General features: G+C 36.8%; 1 protein-coding gene across 1 annotated transcript in view; it reads left to right on the plus strand.

Moving 5' to 3' along the window:
* LOC128705522 (cytochrome P450 4C1-like) overlaps nt 1-8,730 on the plus strand; it is a gene marked incomplete at its 5' end in the record, with an annotated part of 195,074 nt that extends 186,344 nt beyond the window's left edge. Inside the window, 2 exon segments of the mRNA XM_070096505.1 lie at nt 6,269-6,426; nt 6,428-8,730. Of these exon segments, the coding sequence (XP_069952606.1) occupies nt 6,269-6,426; nt 6,428-6,469 (200 nt within the window).
* Nucleotides 8,731-14,759: the final 6,029 nt, after the last annotated feature.

Here is a 14,759-nt window from a genome sequence, read left to right on the forward strand (position 1 = left end):
AAAGAACGATCTGTGCGTTAGTGTGAACAAAGTGTCTCACAAAACATGATTAACACTTACAGAGAAGTGTGATCAACTTCATAGTGATATTATGTGAACAATTATTGATGAACAGTGTAACAACGAGTGTTGCTATCCAACAGAGTGCAGTGCAACATTCTTCAAAGAACACTATTCTTCAATCAACTCAACGGATATCCGGGCATAATTACGGGTCAGATACATATACTCAGGAAAGTGTTCTAACTCGTGATGTACTACTATTGACTGCGCAGTTGAGTATAAAGTCATGAGTTGGTCACTTATCATAAACCCCGGTGATATGCGGACCATTGAGTCCACACAAATAAGTTTGTCAGCCATCAGTGAATGAAATATGCTGACATAACACCCCCTAGGGGTAATTTATAATCTTACAAATTATAACTCATTTACAGCCCATTGAGAGATGACTTCGACTGCTTCTCAAGACCTCATCTGAAGGGGCGGCTGTGCAGGCGATGAACTGTCTAAGTTAAGTTTCCCTATATTTAAACTTAGCTGGTAATCCCATTTCTCAACAAGGGGTAAATTATTATTAACATAATATAATCTATTACAGCTCATTGAGAAGTGACTTCGACAGGTTCTCAAGACCTCGTCTGCAGGGGCGGCTGTGTGGACGATAGCTGTTTTATCTACTAAGTACTTCCTATATTTAATCTTTAACCTTAGCTGGTAAACCATTTCGTAACAATTTGGTCGTGCTTGAACCGGACAAAGGCCACACTGTGGTCCAAATATGTTGTACTACAGTGTACAAATAACCTACGAGCCAAGGTCCTTCGAAAAAAGCTGTAAAACAATAAAAATCAGTATAAATGAGTCCCTCCCGGATCAATCACAGAGAATGGGCAGCCAAAAGAAAACGGGCGCTCGCCCAGTGTTCACCCAAAGGAAACAGGAGCTGGGTGACTCACCCATCAAAAACGCAAATGGTACCCGTCGTCCACTGCTCTCAAGTTCGAAATACGCTGACCACATCAACAAGCCAGATGACCTTCAGTTTGTCTGAGTGTATATTCACATAGTGTTTATAATGTTTATAGACAGAAATTAAGAGACGAGATTGTGTTTGTTTCTTATAGATTTAAATGTTATATTAAAGGAAATTATATATAAAGTGTAAGCTTTCATATATATAATAACAGTGACATTTACATATGTGTAAGAAATATACATGTGTGTTTTACAGTTATACAGTGACGTTTATAGGGAATAGTGAATGAAGTGTATAACATCGTTATTTACAGTTTATCATCGTGGTCAGGCTTACGCAGCAAACTCAAGCCATAAACACCAGAGGTTGATCCAGCCATATGTACTCTGTACTCTTCATGGTCATTGACCCTGAGGTTAAGCTTAGTGGATCAGTAGTGTCTGACTCGATTATTGCTGACTTTAGCATAACAAAAACTCAGCTGTTTATAGCAGTACAGTGTTTTTTAAACACTCTAAGTGTGGTGCTAAAATTTTCAGTATACCATTAAAATGGCTTGTTTGAAAACTCAGTTTCAGTCTTTACAGACTAAGATTACACAGTTAGAAAATCTAATTTCAGTCTGTATAGGATTAACTCAAGACACAAACATAGATTTTGATGATCTTGAGGTCAAATTTGAATTACTTACACAATGTCTGAAAATAATTAATTCAGACTATACACATTATGAAAAGAAATTTCTTGAATCAGATCCATCTAAGGATGAAATTAAAAATGTATTGGATACATTTAGTAATCAACAATTTAGGTGGACATGAGTACAGACAATCTGCCGCACACTCTGTCACAGAGACCTACTGTAACTAGTGGTCAAACACCTGTTACACCTGTAACAACAACAAGTGTACCATTTCCAAGTTTACCTACCTTGTCATTACCTATTTTCCAAGGTCATAATTATGAGGTTTACAAACAATAGTTTCATGCATGCAAGCAACGAGACAAGATGAAAAATCTACAAATTCTGTGGATAACAAACCTTCAACTCAGTATAAAAAGAGTAATACCTACTCCCACTAAACCACAGAATGGGAAATCCCATATAGGCATTTATCAAGCTGTGAATACAACAGACAGTAAACAGACTGTCACACATAAACGTACTCCAAAATGTGTACTTTGTGATGGAACACATTGGGCACAGTATTGTAGTCAATGCACATCAATGGAGGAACGTAAACAACGTTTTCATGAGCTGAAAAGGTGCATCAAGTGTTTAGGTGAACACAAGGGAAGAAAATGCTCACTGAAGAAGTGTTTTGAATGCATTATGCCCAAATACCTTTGCTGAACAGCAGAAGACTTTTACAGAATCAGGAAGTCAACAAACAACAGCATTAAATGTGAGAGATAAGTTTAAACTGCTAACTCCCATGGTAGGTAAGATATCAGATTCACATATTTACCCTAGTGAGCTTTGATGTCACATCTCTGTTCACCAAAGCCCCTGTCCCTAACTTGCTTTCGTACCTTGATGAGGAACTAGAAAAATTCCCCATACCCTACCCCAGGAAGATTATCGAATTAATAAAACTTTGTGTTCCTGATTGTAAATTCGTGTTTGAAGGGATATACTATGCTCAAAAACAGAGCGTGGCAATGGGAAATCCTCTTGGTCCCTTACTCAGCAACTTATATATGGAACTCTATGAAACTAGACTTCTTAAAGACTTTCTCCCAGATAAAGCTAGTTGGTTCAGATACGTAGATGATATTCTTTGCCTATGGCCGAGAGATCACAACTTTGATGAATTTCTATCAAGACTCAACGGGATAGTACCTTTCATGAAACATGAAACAAGCAACAGTTTGCTTTTCCTAGATTTTTTTATTCCATCGTATTGATAGAAAATTCAGATTTACACTTTATAGGAAGTCCAATGTGTCAACATACATTAACTACTATTCCAGTCTTATGAAACTAAGGTAAAAAGGAGTGTGTTCCTCACACTGTTCTTGAGAGCCATGTGCATCTGCAGCCCGGAGTACTGAGAGGACGAAATCGGCAAGATACTCAACATAGCCACAAAACTGAGATATCCTAGGGATTTTGTCGAGGAGGCACTAATGTCAGCAAAAAAGACTTTCTACTGGACTGAACCTAAGGAAATGATGACTAGAAAAAACGTATTAGTTTTACCATACAATGAGAATCGGTTTGCCTATATAAGGCATTAAAAAAGATCAATATGAACCTTGCTTTCAAAAACACGGGGACAGTGAAACAAAGGCTGATTAAAAACTCACCCTCCAACAAATTATTATTATTATTATTATTATTATTATTATTATCAAAAAGAAGCGCAAAGCCACAAGGCCCTCCAACAAAGTTGATGGGGTTTACAAGGCTCCATGTACTCTGTGTCCTCTCTCATATATAGGTCAAACATGTAAAATTCTGGGAACCAGTATAGCCCAACATGAATACTCAGTCAGGACAGGGCAGAGTCGAACGCTATCTTTAACCACATTAGCTCCTGTATTCACCCTCCGGGTTAGGATGCTGCCCAAATTATTGTACCAAACAGTTCAGTCATAGAATCATAACTGAATCTTCTCTCTTGAAACATGGCAGGAATACCGTACATAACACAAATTTTTGGTTATACAAGCTCGATAGCTATCTAGTAGAGTCTATTGTATACAACCTTAAACAACAATGCTATACAAAACCACAGGATTGCTCATTATGCCAGGTGGTCTCATGATGGATTTGTGAGGCTCGACCAGTTGTCTACGCACCAAAACACCATGATACGCCAGTTGATGTATGGTTATATAACGCATTTAGCTGTGATTTCACCATACATTGACGAGATTGAATGGTTACATAGGTAGTGGGTTAAAGGATATTAGAAGTAGAAATCTGGATCATAGAAATATTATTGGAATGGTACAGAAGAATCCCAAATAAGGCATAATAATCGTACAGAGAAGAATAGTAAACAATATAAAGGATACGTCTCAGTACCCCTGAGAACATTCAGGAACAGGACATTTAAACGGACAAAGAGCACATTCATTTCCTTTCTTTTATTAATTATATAGGTTACACAGAATAATAGCAATCCATATATATATAATATCCCCTGAGAAACGTATTTTCTAAAGTCAAAGGACCTGTTCTATCTGGATAGAAAAAGGCTTGAGCTGACTATCATACCTTCTAATTCCATATTTCTTGACTTCTCAAAGCTCTCTTACCCCATATGGGGGGGGGAGATGGGGGAATGTCAGTGGTGGGTGCAACGCTGACCGCTGGCTGTATTCTAGGAGGAGGCGACATGCGCTATTCTGAGAAAAAACTTTCCCTCACTCCTTCAGTTGCAACCTTGCAACATTGCATAGTTCCTGTTGATGCACAGAGAAGTGCGAAAGTATTTGAGCTAAAGATTTCCACCCCCCTGTGGCGTGTCTTGCATATATATATATGAGAATCTGGAATATATGTGTGTATATATATATATATATATATATATATATATATATATATATATATATATATATATATATATTCGACTATGTATATGCACTCATGTAAATTTTTGTTTAATAAACATTTTGCTATTCATATTGGTAATTTTTTTTTTTTTTTTTCTTTTTTTTTTTTTCATGGGGTGAAAGTTGTAATGATACACAGATTACTACTGAAAATAAGGGATATCCACTAGGAATTTTTATTGACCTAAGAAAAGCTTTTGACACAGTAAACCACGAAATCCTACTCCACAAACTTGACCACTACGGTATAAGAGGCCATGCGCTTGCTTATTTCAAATCTTACATTACTAATAGGTATCAGTACGTCACCATTAAAGACACAGCATCAGCAACACGGCCACTTGATACTGGAGTTCCGCAGGGAAGTGTCCTTGGTCCCCTGCTCTTCCTCATATACATCAATGACCTACCAAACGTATCCCAACACCTAAAACCCATTCTCTTTGCTGATGACACGACTTATGTCATCTCTCACCCTAATCTTGCCACCCTTAACACCATTGTGAATGAGGAGCTGACTAAAATATCGACTTGGATGACAGCCAACAAACTTACGCTTAACACTGACAAAACTTACTATATTATGTTTGGTAGCAGAGCAGGAGATGCACAAATTAACATTAAGATTGACAACACTCTAATTACCAGAAATAATGGGGGAAAATTCTTAGGCTTATACCTTGACAATAACCTGAATTTCAGCACCCATATCCAGCATATAGCCAAAAAAGTATCCAAAACGGTTGGGATCCTCTCCAAGATATGATACTACGTGCCGCAAAATGCCCTTCTCACACTATACCACTCACTTATTTATCCATACCTCACCTATGCTATTTGTGCTTGGGGATCAACTGCAGCAACACACCTAAAGCCAATAATAACCCAACAAAAAGCTGCAGTAAGAATAATCACTAAATCCCATCCCTGGCAGCACACCCCCCCACTCTTCAAAGATCTAAACTTACTCCCAGTTCAGTACATCCACACTTACTACTGTGCAATCTATATCTACAGGGCCTTAAACTCTAATATCAACCTTGACCTTAAACGCTTTCTTGATAGTTGTGACAGAACCCACAGGCATAACACCAGAAACAAACATCTCTACGACATTCCCCGTGTCCGACTAAACCTTTACAAAAATTCAATGTATGTCAAAGGCCCTAAAATCTGGAATACCCTACCTGAGAACTCTAGAACTGCAGACACATTCATCACCTTCAAAACTACCATTAGAAAACATCTTATCTCCCTGATACACCCCGTCAACTAACTTCACGAATACCACCTGGTGGTTCACACTTACACTCGCACACTCATTTGACCATAAACAGAAATATTAATCTCAGTCTTAATATAATGAATCCTGTGATACTCCAATACTGAAACTATATACTGTGCCAAAACAAAAGCATTCACACTGCTAAACTCACAAAATAGTATTTAGTCACTTAGCCATAATACCAACTTACCTCATAATTTGTAATATTTTACATTTAAGAATAAAACTAAGTATGCCCGAAATGCCTAGCCATGCTAAGCGTTCTAGTGGTACACTCTGTAATCTCAATTTTACTACATGTAAACCAAACAATAACCAAATTTCTGTAAACTCAGCATTGTAATCCTTATAGAGAATTAACTTTGAATTTGAATTTGAATGTAAATAATATTCGTCCCTATCCTCTGCATCTTTGTTCCATTACTTTCTTATCTCACCAGGTCAAAAGTTCGCAATGTTGGAGTTAAAAATCCTAGTGAGCAGCATCTTGAGGAGATTCAGGGTGGAGAGCGTCGTCCCCAGAGACCAACTCAAGCTTGTCCCTGAACTCATTCTTAGACCTATTAATGGCAACTTCGTCAAACTCTTCCCCAGGACAAAATAATGAGCATAAGAACACCCAGAAACAAGCAACCACATGAACCAAGACATTAATAATAACAGTACTAGTATTGTAGCTTTAAGACATCACAAAAATACTGCCTTTGTTGTTTAGCAAAAAGTACTGGAAATAACAGCACAGGACAATGTACTGGAATGAGCAAATTGATCTAACGATCTAACAATTATTAAATCATCCTTGACAACCAACATAAACTGGAAAATTTTATGTCTAACAAAGTTTAATTTCTAACATCTTTGCTATCTTGATATTTCCCAAGATTTTCTTTACTTTTGAGGTGCTGATGTCAAGCTTCATAACTAATTACAGACTGTAAAAATAATAAGACACCTACAGCAGAACATAAATGTTTACACAATAATTTGTTTAACCATGATAGTTTTCTATTCATCTTCATGGTTAAACACTGTCTTTTAGAAACTTGCTCCATTGCTTGTATTTTGCGTTCAACTGTTTGCCTCCATTTTGTTTGCAAAACTTACAAAAGTCGAAGTTCCAATATATCATTACTTTTGATTCCATTATACTGTGACTTTCTCTCCTCACACTAACATTCTCCCTCCATGCTTTACCAAGTTATGTAACTAACCCATATACCAAGTTGGGCACAATAACTCATTCAGGTTTGTAGCTTTTTCATATAAGAATATTGTTACTAATAAAAAATAACTATTTTAATTCATATTCTTATTCCTATTATTATTTTTATTATTAATTTTTATATAATAATAATAATAAAATCACTAATAATAATTCTAATAATAAAATCACTAACAATAATTCTAATAATAATAATAAAATAATAGCAATAATAATAATAATAATAATAATAATAATAATAATAATAATAATACAGTAAAAATAATAATAATAAGGGCAATATTTGGTGTGAATGTTATGCAGAGATTTAAAAATTTGGTGATTAGGAGATTCTGGGTTATAAAAAGAGTTATTCAGAGAGCTGAGGAAGGGCAGTTCAGCGGTTTGGACATTTAGACAGGACGGAACATAATACTATGACTTGGAGGATGTATATACCTGTACTGGAGCGAAGGTGGGGCAGGGGTCGTCCAAGTAAATGCTGAAGGGATGAGGTAAAGGAGGTTTTACATGGAAAAGGCTTGGACTTCTATGAAGCTTGTGTCATTGTGCTAGACAGGAGTGAATGCATGGGTATTTTATGAGTTAATGCGCTGTTGGAGTTAGACCAAGGTAACATTTAACAGATCCATTATCATTTACAATAGGTACTTCTTTTACATTAATAACAGCTGTGCCAGGGTTATCAATAATAATATTATTATTATTAGTATTATTAGATTCACTCTTGCATTTTACAATATGGTGTATTACCTTCTGACAGTGATAAAAAATTTTTTAGTTTAGCTTAAACAATCCTTGACATTAAGATTTCCCAAATATCTGAAACACCTGTTAATTTCATCCAGTTTATCCACCCTAAGTCCAGAAAACATTTACAAAACAGACAATTCCATTTTTGTTTCACTTGCCCATTATTAACTTGGCCACCCCAATTTAAGTATTATTCCTCTTAATTTATTCCCGGTTCCTGCCACTTGATAGATTCCAATATTATTTTTATTATGAGATGAATAGTTATAATTACTTATGCATTTGTTCCCTTTGTAGAACAACAGATACACCAGAGCCATTATTTGTTACCTCATTATAATTATTTGGTTCACTAGTTTGTAGCTGGGCAATTAATGCTTGAATACCAACTCTTAAATCCTCTAGAGAGAAATCTCCTATATGGTATATATTACATACCCACATTAGTCTTACTAGTCAATTTATTTGGCACAGCAGCAGTCATTATCCAGTCTGATTCGTCCAGAGAATATCTGTTACTTATTGTAAATATTTGTTACTGACTGTAAATTACTGCATTTTTTATAACTGTCCTCAAAAGTTTTTAGCAACAGTGGTTACCTGGTCAACACTGCTTTACTCTAAATATCCCTAACATCACTGGTTCATATCCGGTTCTAAGGACCAATGACTTTGTGAAAAATTATGAATGAATTTCATAGGTACAGTCACACACATAAAAGAGAAGAACTCTGGTACATCTAAAACAGATGACACTTACTGATAATGATGTATCTTGGCGACATGAAAAACTTGAGGAATAATGGGTCGCCAAATTACTCCTTCAGTGCCCACTGTCTCAGCTCTTCAACTCACGTCTGGACGTTAAATTTTCTGTGAAATGTATTTCCTGATTTTTATTGAATAAAATATTTCAAGCGAACATAACTTTTTATGATGCATGCCATGATACCATTGATCATCCACATAACACAGCATCTAATAAGATCCTCATCAACATTATTCTGATGATTACACTCTATATCTTTATTATTGCAGATACACTTCGCAAACTTATTTCACAGAACTAAATTTATGCCGATATTGTTTCTATCAGTTTCGATTAATAACAATTAATTACACCACTGATTAGACCAATGCACATATTACGTCATATTCTACTACCTCTCTGCACAAACGACTATATTATACACATATATTTAATAACATTCTGAGACTTTTCACGTGTGTAGCTCATTCTCTTTATCAAATAAGAGTTGTACTCTCAAAAATGTTAGGACTACATGAATTGTATTATGTTAGCAAACAAGTAAATGCATATCTCGTTCCCCGTTATATGACATGGTGTTCAAGCGGTGGGGATTTTTAGTATTGTTATACATTACGAGCACAGGTAAAAAGTGGCCTGTGACCTGGTCCTAATGGGGGTTTGAAGCAAAACAAACTCAGCAGATAGACTATAATGTATATTTTGCCTTCTTATGTATTCAAATATGTACACTACGTACAGATGAAATAATAATAATTGTACATGATGGTGACAGATGGCAAAGCAAAGGCCAGAGATAGTGCCCTGGACTCAACCAGCAGGCAGGCAAGTCTGGCAAATGCTGACTACAAGTGAACCACATTGTTTCAGCTTTGGTGGATTTGCCTCTGATTGGTCAATGAACCAAGCTACTGGTTTAATAAAGGTTACCCTATTGATTGTTAAACCTGTAGCATCCAGTTCACTGCTTGTGAGGCAGCCTACACAGGAGTGTGACATATGCTGAATAAATTGTAACATACTCTTTGCATGCAACACCCCCATCCTTAAAGGGCTCTAATAGCCAGGCTTGCACCTAGATGAGTAGCATGCCGCCATGGCACTGAACAATAATGGAACCACCTATCCGCTCAGCCACCTAACTCATTAGATATTATTATAATAAAAATAAAGAGCTAAACCTACAAGGGTCATACAGTGCAAACTCATTAGAAAGAGCTTAACTAATCTAAATTAAATATGGAAAAGGGAATCAGCCAGGTTATTTTTCTTGCCGGGAATATAGACAAGGTTGCAGAATGAGACTCCATCTCATCAGATGTGTGTTGTGGTTTTTAATAGTGTTGTGGTAGATCAGTGGTCTATGATTGCTGTAGACTATGACTACTTGGGATGACTGCCCCATGTAGACCTGGAAATGCAAGTATCAGAGCAAGGGCTTCTTTCTCAGTGGTGGCATATGCCCTTTTATGAGGTTGATACTTGGCAGAAAAGTAAGTCATAGGCTGCAACTGTTCTTCCTTAGATTTTTGTAAGAGTACTGCCCCTACCTTTGGCTCACATGCATCAACCTGTTATACAAAAGGTTTTGAAAATCGGGAGACAGGAGAATGGGTGTAGTAGTAGATTGGCTTTATTAAATGCTTGTTGACACTCTGGGGTCCATTGAAATTTTTGTTTCTGACTGGTAAGTGAGGACAGGAGGGCTACAACATCTGCAAAGTTAAAACAGAATTGTCTGCAAGAACCTACTATCCCTAAGAAATGCTGGAGGGATTTTCTGTCATGAGGTACCAGGTAATTCTCAATGGTAAAAATGTTTAGCAAATTTAGGGGCTACTTTACCACTACCTTCTTAGTGTTTGACTTAGTTATGTCAAACAATGAATCCCTTGTTAATAATTTAGAAATTTCAGAGGAACTGGGTGCTAGCGACCACAAATCAATTACATTTAGCATTGAATGGAAGTACGATAGTAGCGATAATTCAGTAACAGTCCCAGATTTTCACTTAGCAGATTACGATGGGCTTAGAGAACACTTATCATCTGTTGACTGGGGTAACGAAGAGAGCTATCAATATGACAGTTTTCTGAACACTATACATGCTGCTCAAGGAGCGTTTATCCCATATAAAGAAATTAGATCAAATAGAAATGACCCAAAATGGATGAATAATAGGCTCAAGTATCTACTACGGCATAAGAAAGGAATTTATAGGCGTATCAAAAGAGGTGAGGGTCATCTTATGAATCAGTATATTGACATTAAGAGGGACATTAAAAAGGTGATAAGAAAAGCTAAAAGGGACTATGAAATTAAAGTTGCTAGGGATTCTAAAACTAACCCAAAAAGTTTTTTCCAGGTCTATAGAACAAAAGTTAGAGATAAGATAGGTCCCCTTAAAAATAACTATGGGCACCTTACTGACAAAGAGAATGAAATGTGCTTGATTTTAAATAATTATTTTCTCTCAGTTTTTACACAGGAAGACACTAACAATATTCCAGTAATTAATTTTTACAGTGGGCTAGAAGAAGATAAATTATGTAACATCACAGTCACTAGTGAGATGGTTGTGAAGCAGATAGACAGACTGAAGCAAAATAAGTCGCCGGGTCCTGATGAGGTTTTTTCAAGGGTTCTTAAGGAATGCAAAATGGAACTCTGTGAACCATTAACTAATATTTTTAATTTATCTCTTCAAACAGGTGTAGTGTCTGATATGTGGAAGATGGCTAATGTAATTCCTATTTTTAAAACTGGGGACAAGTCGTTACCGTCAAATTATCGCCCAATAAGCCTGACCTCAATTGTAGGCAAATTACTAGAGTCAATTATAGCTGAGATTATAAGAAGCCATCTCGATAAGCATAGCTTGATTAATGATACTCAGCATGGATTCACAAGAGGCCGGTCTTGTCTAACTAATTTATTAACTTTCTTCAGTAAAGCTTTTGAGGCTGTTGACCACAATAAAGAATTTGATATTATTTACTTAGATTTTAGTAAGGCTTTTGATAGAGTTCCGCACCATAGACTGTTAAAGAAAGTGGCAGCTCATGGCATTGGGGGAAAAGTGCTCTCGTGGATCGAGTCATGGCTCACTGACAGGAAGCAGAGAGTGTCCATAAATGGGGTTAAGTCCGAGTGGGGATCTGTAACAAGTGGCGTTCCACAGGGATCAGTCTTGGGCCCGTTGTTGTTTATAATATATATCAATGATCTTGATGAGGGAATTACTAGTGATATGAGCAAATTCGCCGATGACACAAAGATAGGTAGGATAATTGATTCAAACGTAGATGTTATGGAACTTCAGGAGGATTTAAACAAACTCCATTCTTGGTCAGAAAAGTGGCAGATGCAGTTCAATGTAGATAAATGCAAGGTTCTGAAGCTTGGGAGTGCCCATAATCCTAGTACTTATAAGTTAAATGATGTAGAACTTAGCCATACAGATTGCGAAAAGTACTTGGGGGTTATGGTGAGCAGCAACCTTAAACCAAGACAGCAATGCCTAAGCGTACGTAATAAGGCAAATAGATTACTGGGATTTATATCAAGAAGTGTAAGCAACAGAAGTCCAGAGGTCATACTGCAGCTTTATACATCATTAGTAAGGCCTCACCTAGATTATGCAGCTCAGTTCTGGTCTCCGTATTACAAAATGGACATAAATTCGTTAGAAAATATTCAGCGTAGGATGACTAAATTAATACATAGCATTAGAAATCTTCCTTATGAAGAAAGATTGAAGACTCTTAAGTTACATTCACTTGTTAGACGAAGAATGAGGGGAGACCTGATCGAAGTGTATAAGTGGAAGATAGGTATTAATAAAGGGGATATTAATAAGGTCTTGAGGATGTCTCTCCAAGAGAGAACCCGCAGTAATGGATTTAAATTAGATAAGTTTAGATTTAGAAAGGACATAGGAAAGTATTGGTTTGGAAATAGGGTAGTTGATGAGTGGAACAGTCTACCTAGTTGGGTTATTGAGGCTGGGACTTTGGGTAGTTTCAAATCTAGGTTGGATAAGTACATGAGTGGGAGGGGTTGGATTTGAGTGGGACTTTCACATCAGAGCTTATTTCTTGGGTGGCATTGAAAATTGGGCAAATGTTTTGTTAGTGGGATGAATTGTAAAGGACCTGCCTAGTATGGGCCAGCAGGCCTCCTGCAGTGTTCCTCCTTTCTTATGTTCTTATGTTCTTATGTTCATGACCCAAAAAAGTGATAGACGGATGAGTTACACAAATTTTACTGGAAACTCTTAAACTTCTCAAAGAGAGCTTTAAGTCAAGAAACATGTTGGTCCCACATATCGAAAACTAATACTTTATTGTCTAGATGAACTGCCATGCCTTCTAGTCCTTTAACAGTCTTATGGATCAGTTTCTGGAACATTGCCAGTGAGTTCTGCATTCTGAATGGAGTCTCTGTATATAGGAAGTGTCCTGGAATTATGAAGGCAGAGATTTCCTTCACATTATCTGTCAAAGGTACCTGATACTAACCTTTAACCCTTTGAAGGTTGACAGGCCCTCTCCCAGACTTGTTCTCAGGATCGAGAAATATTCGAAAAAAATAAATTATGAAAAGATAGAGTTTTCTTCTAAATTTTATAGGCTAAAAAAATATTTTTTTTATCAATACTTACTGAGATATGGAGGCCTGAAGTTGACAAAAACTGAACTGCATATGGCAACATTGAACTGCATATGGCAACATTGAACTGCATATGGCAACATTGAACTGCATATGGCAACATTGTACTGCATATGGCAACATTGAGCTGCATATGGCAACATTGAACTGCATATGGCAACATTGAACTGCATATGGCAACATTGTACTGCATATGGCAACATTGTACTGCATATGGCAACATTGTACTGCATATGGCAACATTGTACTGCATATGGCAACATTGTACTGCATATGGCAACATTGTACTGCATATGGCAACATTGTACTGCATATGGCAACATTGAGCTGCATATGGCAACATTGAACTGCATATGGCAACATTGAACTGCATATGGCAACATTGTACTGCATATGGCAACATTGTACTGCATATGGCAACATTGTACTGCATATTGCAACATTGTACTGCATATGGCAACATTGTACTGCATATGGCAACATTGAACTGCATATGGCAACATTGAACTGCATATGCAACATTGTACTGCATATGGCAACATTGTACTGCATATGGCAACATTGTACTGCATATGGCAACATTGTACTGCATATGGCACCATTGTACTGCATATGGCAACATTGTACTGCATATGGCATCATTGTACTGCATATGGCAACATTGTACTGCATATGGCAACATTGTACTGCATATGGCAACATTGTACTGCATATGGCACCATTGTACTGCATATGGCAACATTGTACTGCATATGGCAACATTGTACTGCATATGGCAACATTGTACTGCATATGGCAACATTGTACTGCATATGGCAACATTGTACTGCATATGGCAACATTGTACTGCATATGGCACCATTGTACTGCATATGGCAACATTGTACTGCATATGGCAACATTGTACTGCATATGGCAACATTGTACTGCATATGGCAACATTGTACTGCATATGGCAACATTGTACTGCATATGGCAACATTGTACTGCATATGGCAACATTGTACTGCATATGGCAACATTGTACTGCATATGGCAACATTGTACTGCATATGGCAACATTGTACTGCATATGGCAACATTGTACTGCATATGGCAACATTGTACTGCATATGGCAACATTGTACTGCATATGGCACCATTGTACTGCATATGGCAACATTGTACTGCATATGGCAACATTGTACTGCATATGGCAACATCGCTGACTGCCGGTCACCCGGTAATCATTTATTTTGTTTTTTTTTTCTACTTATTTTTTTTTTTTAATATTTTTTTCTTTTTAAGTAACTTTTATGGCCTGTGAGACCAATATGAGGACTATTTTGTATATATTTACTCTTTCTATACTACTCAATAACTGCAAAAACATCATATTGTTTACAAAACATGTTTACACACACAATGTAAAATGCTGTTAATTACTATTTTTCTAAATTTTATATACACATATACAGTCACTGAACATGTTTCTAGAAGTTCTGCAGACTGTGAAACACAGTGTCATGCACAATGG

This window comes from Cherax quadricarinatus, chromosome 53 (assembly GCF_038502225.1).
Source record: "Cherax quadricarinatus isolate ZL_2023a chromosome 53, ASM3850222v1, whole genome shotgun sequence".
Taxonomy (NCBI): Eukaryota; Metazoa; Arthropoda; class Malacostraca; order Decapoda; family Parastacidae; genus Cherax; species Cherax quadricarinatus.